The sequence below is a fragment of the Arachis hypogaea genome, chromosome 18, assembly GCF_003086295.3.
Source record: "Arachis hypogaea cultivar Tifrunner chromosome 18, arahy.Tifrunner.gnm2.J5K5, whole genome shotgun sequence".
Classification (NCBI taxonomy): Eukaryota; Viridiplantae; Streptophyta; class Magnoliopsida; order Fabales; family Fabaceae; genus Arachis; species Arachis hypogaea.
Genome location: NC_092053.1, coordinates 5023494 through 5035262, shown reverse-complemented (window position 1 = coordinate 5035262; position 11769 = coordinate 5023494). Strand labels below are relative to the sequence as shown.

Below are 11769 nucleotides of genomic sequence, written 5' to 3'. Positions count from 1 at the left end.
TTATATTTCTCCTATTATTTTTTTTACCTTTAATATCATCGATTTCATCACATCCATCGTTACAAAATTCATTTAGTTTTACTGCCATTACTACATTCCGTATAACTTTTACCTATTTTTTTTCTCTAATTTACTTACCCAATTAATATTTTCATCATTCTTTTACCTTTTTAATTTGTTCCCAATATTTCAGCGTACAAAGATAGTGTTTTATCTTTTTATCTTACTAAGGAAGAACTAATTTTTTTAAAATATGTCTGTATTAATCAATGATGAATTGAAAAAGTCTAATATTTTATTAAATTCATTTTTTTTAAATTACTTCATATGGGATAATATTATTTTTTTAATTTTTAAATTATTAATTATACAGAATATTATATTTAAAATTTGAGTACATAAATATTTATTTATTTTTAAATTAAACTAAAATAAATGAATTATATTACAAAAATATAATTTATTTTGACTTCTATAATATCATTTGTTTGGCATATGGCACTGGTTATTTGATTAACGTATTAAAGATGTAACATATAAATATTTGGTGATAATTAATAACGTATTAAAGATGTAACATATAAATACTTGGTGATAATTAATTACGGTGGGCTGAAGAGAAGGTGGAAGGAGAAGAAAAAAACCAAAAAGAATAAAGTAATGTAATAATGGCGACTAGACAATGACAGGTATGTGTATAGAGAATAATAATAAGAGAAAGAATAGTGCTTGATATAGTAAGGGTATATAACAAAAGTTATAAATTAATAATTTTAAAAAATAATAAAATTAAAGAAAAGTTTAAAAATTAAATATAAAGTTAAAAAAAATATTTTTTATCAATTGAAATTATACATGAAGATAAAGAGTCCTTTGAATATAAATTTTTATCTCGACTTCAAATTAAATACTATTCAAAATAAATAATTAAACTTAATAACATTTATAAATAGTCAATTTGTAACTAATGTTTCTAAATTTTTATTTTAATTTTGTTATGCATAATAACAACATAATAAATTTGTTTAATATCTTATTTAATTTAAATTTATAAATTTTATACATTCTAAAAGTTAATTTGATAATTTGAGTAAAAATTTTAAATGTTTTATCTTACTTTTTTTTAGCGAAACTTCAACGACTCATAAAACCTAACAGAAAATATGGTTATAAATCAAAGTGATAGACAATATTAAAAGTTGCGAACTGTGATAATTAATTACGGACGGTTGGGTGAAGAGAAGATGAAAAGAGAAGAAAAAAACGAGAAAGGAGAATAAGGTAATATAATAATAATAATAATGGCAATGAGACAATGACATGTATATGTATAGAGAATAATAGCAAGAGAAAGAATAGTGTTTGATATTGTAAGGGATATAATAAAAATACAAATTAATAATTTTGAAAATATAATAAAATTAAAGATAATTTAAAAAATTAAATATAAAATTAAAAAGAAAAATAAAATATTTTTTAACAATTGAAATTATGCATGAAGATAGAGAGTGTTTTGAATATAAATTTTTATCTCGACTTCAAATTAAATACTATAAAAATAAGTAATTAAACTTAATAATGTTTATAAATAGTTAATTTGTAAATAATGTTTTTAAATTTTTATTTTGATTTTGTTACACATAATTTTTAATTGAATAATCTTGAAGCGCTTATATATTTATTTTTATGGTCAATAAATCTGACAATTTTTCAAGACTAAAGAAGTTATTGATAGGAAGATGTATGATGAATTACGAAGAATTTTTTCCAGATACACAATTTTTATACTCTCCTATTTTGTTTATTAATTATTCTTATATTTTGATATTTAAAAACAAAAAAAATAAGCATTCTCATTTAGTCTGCTTTTTCACTATTTATAAAAAAAATGAAGACTTCTTCGTATTTAGATTCATATTTTGGACTACCACTTAAAAAAGATGAAGACAAATATAAATATCCATAATATTTAAGTAAAAATTATCTTTTATAAATAACTAATATGTATTTTGATTTATATATACCCTTTTTGAATCAGAATAATATTATTATCATTATTTTTTGAATTATATTTTGGTTTATAGTAATTTTAATTTTAATAAAATATGATATAAATAAAGTCACGTCAACATTAAAATAAAAACATACTTATTTAATAAATTTAAAAAATGAATGATATATTAACAAAAAAATAAAATTAATTTCTTAAAAAGAATAGAAAAGCGGCTGTGCCTGTTGAGCCGCTAGTCTAAATAATACTAGTATAATGTATTCGTTATACAAGAACTCTATTTGTTTTTAATTAACAATCAACTTTTAAAATTTTATTATTCTTATGAATATTTCCCAATGTATTATGTATTTTAACAATACTACCTTAATCATTCATATAAACAACTACACGAAACTAAAAGAATATATGTAATTTAATATTTTTAAGTCTTTATACAAGGAAAGAACAAGTATAATCTATGTGAGTTGTTAGCTGTAAGGTCCCACATCGGTTGGGGAGGGGAACGAAGCATGCCTTATAAGGGTGTGGATACCTCTTCCTAGCATGACGCGTTTTGATGAGTGAGTGTGGGGGGCTTCGGCTGTTACATTGGCATAACCTCATTGTATATATTTTTGTCTTGACTTCTCCACATTAACTCTCTATCTCATTTTTCACCTTTCGATTTCTTAGAGGAGATAACTACATTTTATTGATTAAAGATATAAATACAAAAATAACAAAAGAGCATAAACTCAATAATTATAAATATAATTATTTGTACTTTTTTATCTAATTAAAATTTCAGAATAAATAATTTTATAACATAGTAATAAAATTCTTAAGTTAAAATATTTAGAGTTCTATCTTTATTCATTTTCCAAAAAAAATACATAAAACAAATTTGTCAAAATTCAATAATCAATACTAAATATGTATTATTTTTGTGTGCATCTTTTTCATATATCTTCCATTTTAATATTAAAACTGATTGATAAAAGTACAAAAAAATTAAAATTATCTCTTGTTTTATAAAAAAAAAAAACTTTAAGTGGGTTTTTATTGGCGTTCACTCTTGGTGGGCTACTCATCAAATCAAATCAGAAAAATAGGTGAAAAATAAGTGCAGCAGTTGATCTTTGGCACAACCTAAGAAAAAAACAGAGCTAGACATGATTTGTCGGACCCATAAAATTATTCTTCAGTTTTTGTCTAAATCATGCTACTACATACATTTCAAAATAATAACAATTACTTTTGCTTTTCTATATTTAATTTTTTATTTTCATACTTTTGTGAATAGAATCTAAAAGCAGCAAAGATATGCAATTATATATGTTCCTTTTGGTATACTCAAACTCACCAAAAAGGAAATAATTCTACAAATAAATTAAATTTATTCCGTCTCAACAAACAAATAAAAAACATTCTTAATGAATTTAACCTCAAAAGCCAACCTATTGATAAGTATAAGATCTTACTTAAAGAAAATTAAACTTATTCACAACTATGATTTTAATTAATAAATAGTTTTAAATATTTAAGTCAAGTGATATATCATATATAAATGAATATATAAAAAAACCGATAATATTACATGATTAAATCATATTGGTAACCAAGTTCAACTACCAAAATCTTAAGAATTAATTAAAAGAATTAATAAAAAAATAAAAAAATTAATTATATTTAATTATAAAAATAATTTGTTCGTGTAATATTTTTCATGCAGTAAATGATATATTTGTTATATTATATTAAACTTGATATAAATCATCACAAAAATATCTTGTGGGATGATCACTTCTCGAATATAGAGAGTGAGAATAGATATGATTTTGTAAAGTATTTAACATGGGGGAGAAGAGAGGATTATCTAACAAGTTTTGTTTCTAAAATACTTTTCCTTTTGAATTTTGTTTTCTTTAATAGACGTAAGTCCAGGGGCCATTGATATTAAATAATGGTATGTCATATTGGCATTGTTGATTTGTTTCTAATTGAGACAAAATCATAGCGTGGTTGGAGATAGCAATCATCACTGTTCACTGACTTAGGAAACCTTTCTATTAGATATTTGGGCCTTCATTTTTGGTTAAGCCCGTCATAACGCTGGGTCCAACAATTTCTAGTTGAGTTTTTGTGTATGTTGGTGTACGTCAATTTGGCCCACACAGTGCCTTTGAAAATTAGTAATGTACTAATGTTTACGAACACAAAAAAAATGTTTATGAATTTAATTTTTATGTGACAGTATAAAAAATATTTACCCACTTATTTAATAATATATTATCATAACAAAATAAATATTTAAAATTATTATTTAAAAAATTATTTAAATATATAAATTTAACTAGATAATCATATAAAATCTTTTATATACTAGTATATCAAAATTAAATTTGATATATATTTTTGATAGTCACAGTAAAAAACTATGTGTATTTAGATTGTAGTTTGTCAAGTCATCAAAAAAAAGATTGTAGTTTGTCAAATTAGAATTTGAATGAAAGTGATTTTATAGAATTAATTTTGAGTAGAAGTAAATTTGTGCCAACATGATTTATGTTTGGTAACTCTATACCAAAATTGATTTTGATAAAATAAATATTGTTTAAATAATATTAGTTAAAATCACCTTTAGATAAATAATTACTTAAAATGACATGACATTAAATTATAATGTTATTTTTTTATACATGTTTCATTTTTTTATATTTTTTTATATATTTTTTATATGGTATATTTTTAGTACTCTTAATACTCTTTTTAATATGCTATAATTTTTAACTATTATTATTATTATTATTTATAGTTAATTTTTTTGTTTAATTTATTTTACCTAATAAGATCAATAAATTCTAGTATAAAAAGATAATAATAAATATAATACACAAAAATTATAATTATAAAAATATATAATGTCAAATTAAAAATTAATAAAAAATATAAATAATAAATAATAAAAAAAACTCATATAAAAAATAATAATAAGAATCTTATAAATAATATAATAATATATATAAAAATAAAGTTGATAAAAAAAATAAATAAATGTTGAATGTAGTGATTAAAAGTCCTTTTTTTATCATTTTTTTTAATTGTTCTAATATCTATCTATTACCTTATTCTTTGAATATTCAAATTGATTAGTTTAAATTATGAAAAAAAATCTAAATATCTTCTACATTCAAAGATAAAAAAAGAAGATAACAATTAGAGAATAAAACTGTTATTTTATCTTTATCTTTTCTTTTCTTTTCATATAAATGAAGGACTCGCTCTTGAACAAAAATATCAGATTTTGAGCAAGCTAGCTTTCTCCTTGCGAGTTCTTGTTTTCATCGGTACACACAACCACCAACCAAGTCTCTCTCTGATCTTCCACTTCAGTTCCAAACTTCCAATGTCTAATCAGGGCGAATCATCAGACCCGTAAGTCAACTCTGCCATTCTTCTGTTCCCTTTCAAAAATCGTCTCTTTCACTCCCCACTAAGTAGTTCTTCTTGTTCATGTGTTAGGTAACTTTTTTATACTTTTGGGATTATTGAAGTTTTTGTTTCTTGTGAATTTGAATTTTCAGGAAATCGGGGAAGAAGGACTACTCAACGGCGATTCTTGAGCGGAAGAAGTCGCCCAACCGTCTCGTGGTGGATGAAGCCGTCAACGACGACAACTCCGTGGTGTCCATGCACCCTAATACCATGGAGAAGCTCCAGCTCTTCCGTGGCGACACTATCCTCATCAAGGTCACTTTTCTCACCCTCCTCTATCTTCTTACTTACCTTCCTCTTGCTGTGTCTTAACTCTTAATTGATTTATTGGATTCCTCCACAGAAAGTACTCTTTTTCAGAGTCTCTTACTGGGATGCTGTTTTGTTTTGTTCTTTCTTAGCGGATGGTAGTGTGAGCTTTTGAATTTTATACTGTGGAGTACTAGGCCATGTATACTAAGAAGATCATGATTGATTGACATGGTTGCAAATAAAGTTGGATTAAATTTAAAATATTATTTACGAAAATTTGTATCAAATGAAAGCATTTCGAGTTTGGAGTATAACTATCAGAATGTCTTAAAGTTTTAATTAATTTATCTTTTATATTTGTTCTTGTGTTGCAACTTTTAAGTCAGATGAGGTTTTTGATTTGTATATGTTTGCAGGGAAAGAAAAGGAGGGATACTGTTTGCATAGCTCTTGCTGATGACACCTGTGAAGAGCCCAAGATCAGGATGAACAAAGTTGTGAGGTCGAATTTGCGGGTTCGTCTTGGAGATGTTGTGTCTGTGCACCAGTGCCCTGATGTGAAGTACGGGAACCGTGTGCACATTCTGCCTATTGATGATACCATTGAAGGTGTCACTGGCAATCTGTTTGATGCTTTCTTGAAACGTGAGTTTCTACCTTGAGCTTCTCTTAAGTTGCGGGTTTAGGGCTAGCTACTGAATTTGACTTGCTTTATGAGCTTGCACTTAGTGATGAATACTTTAATTTGAGTATTTCTATTAATGTTATAAGATTTCGTTACTGATTGTCAGCGTGTTTTGCAAAATTTCTTACCTCTTTTAAAAGTCCTTACAACTTTTTGTTTTGACTAGGCTATACTTGACTTGTGTTTTTCACATTCACATTGCTTGTGTTATAATTATAGCAAGCTATTATTATTATTATTATTATTATTTGGAGAGACAGTAGTCTTGGCTTGTCAAACTTGGTATGATTGATTGTCACCTTTCTTGATATTTGATTGAATTGAATTGATTTGAATGCATGCCAAACTGACTTAGTAGTATATATAGAATCTACAATCTTCAGTTTCTTGGACGACATTGATATTACATGTGGAATATGATTATTTTGGTGCTTGTAAAATATTATAACTTTTTAATGTAAATTTTGCAGCTTACTTCTTGGAAGCTTATCGTCCTGTCAGAAAAGGAGATCTATTTCTTGTCCGTGGAGGGATGAGAAGTGTGGAGTTTAAGGTCATTGAAACTGATCCTGGGGAGTACTGTGTGGTTGCTCCAGATACTGAAATCTTCTGCGAGGGGGAGCCTTTGAAAAGAGAGGATGAAGAGAGGCTGGATGAAGTTGGATATGATGATGTGGGTGGAGTCAGGAAACAAATGGCACAAATTCGTGAGTTGGTAGAGCTTCCCTTGAGGCATCCACAACTCTTTAAGTCGATTGGTGTGAAACCACCCAAAGGTATTCTACTTTATGGACCCCCTGGTTCTGGGAAGACACTGATAGCAAGAGCTGTTGCTAATGAAACGGGAGCTTTCTTCTTTTGTATAAATGGACCGGAGATTATGTCCAAACTGGCAGGAGAGAGTGAAAGCAATCTGAGGAAAGCATTTGAAGAGGCTGAAAAGAATGCACCATCCATCATCTTCATTGATGAAATTGATTCTATTGCACCCAAGAGGGAGAAGACACATGGTGAAGTTGAAAGGAGGATTGTTTCACAGCTTTTGACTCTTATGGATGGATTGAAATCTCGTGCTCATGTCATTGTTATTGGAGCTACCAATCGCCCAAACAGCATTGACCCAGCATTGAGAAGGTTTGGTAGATTTGATAGGGAAATTGATATTGGTGTTCCTGATGAGGTTGGCCGACTTGAAGTTCTTCGTATACACACTAAAAACATGAAGCTCTCTGATGATGTAAGTTTCATTGTCTCTTATCTTTGTTGGCGTGTATACACTCTACCAGGTTGTGCATGCCATGCTGTGGCACTGGTTGTAGGTTGTTCGTTAATTCTTTAATGTTCTTAATTTTCTGTTGCTTAACACTAGCGCCACTTTCCTGTAGGTTGATTTAGAGAGGATTTCCAAAGACACACACGGTTATGTTGGTGCAGACCTTGCTGCCCTTTGCACTGAAGCTGCTTTGCAATGCATTAGAGAGAAGATGGATGTCATTGACTTGGAAGATGAAACTATTGATGCTGAAATACTGAATTCTATGGCAGTTACAAATGAGCATTTCCAGACCGCTCTTGGAACGAGCAACCCATCTGCTTTGCGTGAAACTGTAAGTGTTTGCTTTGTATCCCTATAGTCTCAAATCATTAGTTGATCAGGTGATATGGTTTTCCTACATTATGGTTTATTTTGTAACGAATTGCCTTTGTTGACACTTGACAGGTTGTTGAAGTGCCTAATGTTAGTTGGGAGGACATTGGAGGCCTTGAGAATGTCAAGCGTGAGCTTCAAGAGGTAAATCTTGCTACTATGCACTTCACACTGTTGCTTATTTTACATATTTATTTAATTTCTAACTGCTTTTTGTTTTTCTGTGGACTCAGACTGTTCAGTATCCTGTGGAGCACCCAGAAAAGTTTGAGAAGTTTGGCATGTCACCATCTAAAGGAGTCCTCTTCTATGGTCCTCCAGGATGTGGAAAAACTTTGTTAGCCAAAGCAATTGCTAATGAATGTCAAGCTAACTTCATCAGTGTGAAAGGCCCAGAATTACTTACAATGTGGTTTGGTGAAAGTGAAGCCAATGTTAGAGAAATTTTTGACAAGGCTAGACAGTCGGCTCCGTGTGTCCTCTTCTTCGATGAGCTCGACTCCATTGCCACTCAGGTTGGTTTTTCTTATTACATCACACTCTTAGTCTCTTACTCTATTAATATGCTACTAAATCAAATTGAGTTACATTGTAATCTTGTGGGACAAAGTTAATAGTTTACAATTGTTTGTATAAACATCACTGTGTCATTCATGTATAGAGAGGAAGCAGTGTTGGGGATGCTGGTGGTGCTGCTGACAGAGTTTTGAATCAACTTCTGACTGAAATGGATGGCATGTCAGCCAAAAAGACTGTGTTCATAATTGGGGCAACTAACAGACCAGACATCATTGACCCAGCACTTCTTCGGCCAGGCCGTCTGGATCAATTGATCTATATTCCTCTTCCCGATGAGGATTCCCGTCACCAGATCTTCAAGGCCTGCTTGAGGAAGTCACCTGTGTCCAAAGATGTTGATTTGAGAGCACTGGCCAGATATACTCAAGGATTCAGTGGTGCTGATATTACTGAGATATGCCAGCGAGCATGCAAATATGCTATTAGAGAAAACATCGAAAAGGTATACTTTTGATGCAACATTAGATTAAGTTGTCATTGGTCAATTACAAAACTCTGATGAATTGTATGATTTACTTCAGGACATAGAACGAGAGAGGAGGAAAAGCGAGAACCCTGAGGCCATGGATGAAGATGTTGTCGACGACGAAGTTGCAGAGATCAAGGCTGCTCATTTTGAAGAGTCAATGAAGTTTGCCCGCAGGAGTGTCAGCGACGCAGATATTCGCAAATACCAGGCATTTGCTCAGACCTTACAGCAGTCGAGGGGATTCGGAAGTGAGTTTAGGTTTCCAGAAACTGCTGAGAGGACTACTGGATCTGATCCCTTTGCAACTGCTGCTGGCGCAGCCGATGAAGATGATCTGTATAGTTAGTCGGTTTTATAAGCTCTGTATTAGTGTCTCTAGACTTTCCCTTTAGTAACATCGGAGCCTCCTGTTTATTTTGCTTTTAATATACTTAAAATACACATAGCCCTGAAAATTAAACAAATAAATTTCAGTATACATATACAAGTTGTACAACCTAAAGCTAATTAAAGTTAAAACCCAGGTAGCATCATGTTATCACCTAATACTCTAAAGATCAAAAACCAAAACTTAGAATCTCTGATGCACATAAATGTTTCTATTTGAGCAAGAAATGCAGATATAGTCTATCTTAATATATTGGGGCATAATGGCATATAAGGTTGATCAAAGTTGACAAGCCAATTGTGTTCAATCATATTGATCACTAGAAATGGAAATTCAAAAACTAAACAGCAAATCAGAATATGAAGTTATGAACTCACATATGACCCATAGCCCCATTCACGAACACTTCACCATACATCCTGGCTGACGGATGCAATCTTCCTGAGGCAAAGAAAGGAACTCATTTGAGCTTTGATTATTCAGTCATGCATGGGAAGATCATTAAATGCTTACTAAAAAAGAACAAAACAAAGCATGCTTCTATACCTGCAATGGCTCTCAATAAAGTAGACTTTCCTGATTTGGCAGGACCCATAATTACAGTCATTGTCCCCGGTAAAGCATAACCAGTTGAACTCTTAATAACCTTATCAGAGTACTTCCTTTTTCCCTTTATTGTAATAGTCAAATCTTTCCAAGCAACAGAAGCCCCAGCAATTTTGCGAGGTATAACCACACCCTCCGGTACACGAGGTGACGGCAAGGATCCACTGTTGATCTTTGAGAGAGAAGGAGAAGCCGGTGTTGTCGCAGCATTAATGGAGTCACCTCCTTCCTCAATTCTAAGATCTGTATCAGTATCCTCCCACTCAGGTGAATCCTCAAACGAAATTGGCTGCCTGATTGAACCAGGTTTTCGCAAGTAGAAGAAGTTACTTGATGGAACCCTACTTGCCGGGCTGCTTGCTGAAGATGATGAAGACCTATAATTATCTGATTGAGACTGTATTTCTTCCATATCTAAAATTCTTCTAGATGTCAGAGTTTATATGTCAATTTCACAAGCAGAGGGTATCTCCTTAAAGCATATACCAATACATTGTTTTTCTATCAGTAGTTAACACTATCAACAACACCCTGTCATTCAAATCACGAAACCAAAATTAAGAAGAAAAGATTGAAAAAGGGGACAAATTTAATCTAATACTTATTGTTTATCAAAATAACACAGATATCACAATAACTTACTATTAATACGGAAAAGCATGATGAGATGCTTAAAAAATGGTATCTTTAAGCAACAAAAAGAACAAGAATAAACACATTCATGGCAGAACCTTAACAAGTAAGAGGGCCATTAAGGGTTAGGGAAGCAGAATCCATATGTTTCAGCAGAAAAAATGCAGGAATGCTCTATTCCTCCAGGGTCACTTACACAAAACTCCATAGGTGTTCTCCATGAAAATTGTAACAAATGGAAGAAAAATCAAACCTTGCACCTATGGTTTCTCATTTAGGCATAACCAGCTGCTCTGAGCTCAGCTAAGCTAACACACAAACCAAAGTACCAAACCACTATTCCTTTATCACTTTGTGGAACCAAAAGGCAACACTTTGGATTACAAAACACAGAAACATAAATAACTAAGAGAATTAGAAGATACATAACATATATTGAAAGATTTCACAGACATGCTAAGCTAAATACAGCAACCAAGCAAAACCCACAAAAGATTTTATCCTTAATCGAAGCGTACAAGCTCAAAGCATCAAACTTTAATAAACCAATGCTAAAAAACGACATGGGAGGTACCTGGATCTAAGCAAAGCTGAGAGAATGAGAAAAGAAACACAATACTGAAGAGAGAGAAAGAAAGAAAGTGCTGTGTTCAGTCCATTCAGTGTTAAGTTTAGTTTTGGTGTTTGGTTTTTCAATTTTCTGAAACCATTTGTGAGGATTTGAGTATTTGACCCCCTTAACCCGCAGATGATTCTTATGTATTACTAATTGCTATGCGTTACTTTTCTTTCTTACTTAGCATTTCGCATCTTACTTTATCTCTTTATTTTCTCTTTCACTTTTTTTTTCCTATGTATTTTCTGCTTCTTGTCTTTTCTTTTCTAAATATAAATAAGTGAATTATAGGATACAGAGCAAAAGTCATACAGATTTACAGATTTGCTTACTAAATTACACTTTTCAAAGCCACACTTTTCACTTAAAACCGTAGCTCTTCACAAAAAAAAGCGTCACCTAATT

General features: G+C 30.7%; 2 protein-coding genes across 3 annotated transcripts; one reads left to right on the top strand and one right to left on the bottom strand.

Moving 5' to 3' along the window:
* The first annotated feature begins 5226 nt into the window (after window positions 1-5226).
* Window positions 5227-9603, top strand: LOC112772195 (cell division cycle protein 48 homolog). The gene is made up of 9 exons (XM_025817087.3): window positions 5227-5428; window positions 5578-5743; window positions 6157-6385; window positions 6896-7662; window positions 7811-8032; window positions 8146-8217; window positions 8307-8588; window positions 8735-9094; window positions 9174-9603. Exons 1-9 carry the CDS (start codon window positions 5400-5402, stop codon window positions 9465-9467), a joined length of 2421 nt encoding a protein of 806 aa, XP_025672872.1. The 5' UTR covers window positions 5227-5399; the 3' UTR covers window positions 9468-9603.
* LOC112772196 (ABC transporter G family member 3) lies at window positions 8616-11611 on the bottom strand. Of its 2 annotated transcripts, none has more exons than XM_025817089.3 (4): window positions 11323-11611; window positions 10056-10646; window positions 9887-9950; window positions 8616-9569 (listed from the first exon to the last, which is right to left on the bottom strand). In XM_025817089.3, the coding sequence occupies exons 2-4, from the start codon at window positions 10525-10527 to the stop codon at window positions 9533-9535; spliced, it is 573 nt and encodes a 190-aa protein (XP_025672874.1). In that variant the 5' UTR covers window positions 10528-10646; window positions 11323-11611; the 3' UTR covers window positions 8616-9532. The 2 variants fall into 2 exon arrangements, with proteins under 2 accessions (XP_025672874.1, XP_072080108.1); XM_072224007.1 differs by having other exon boundaries at window positions 9887-9946; window positions 11323-11479.
* Window positions 11612-11769: the final 158 nt, after the last annotated feature.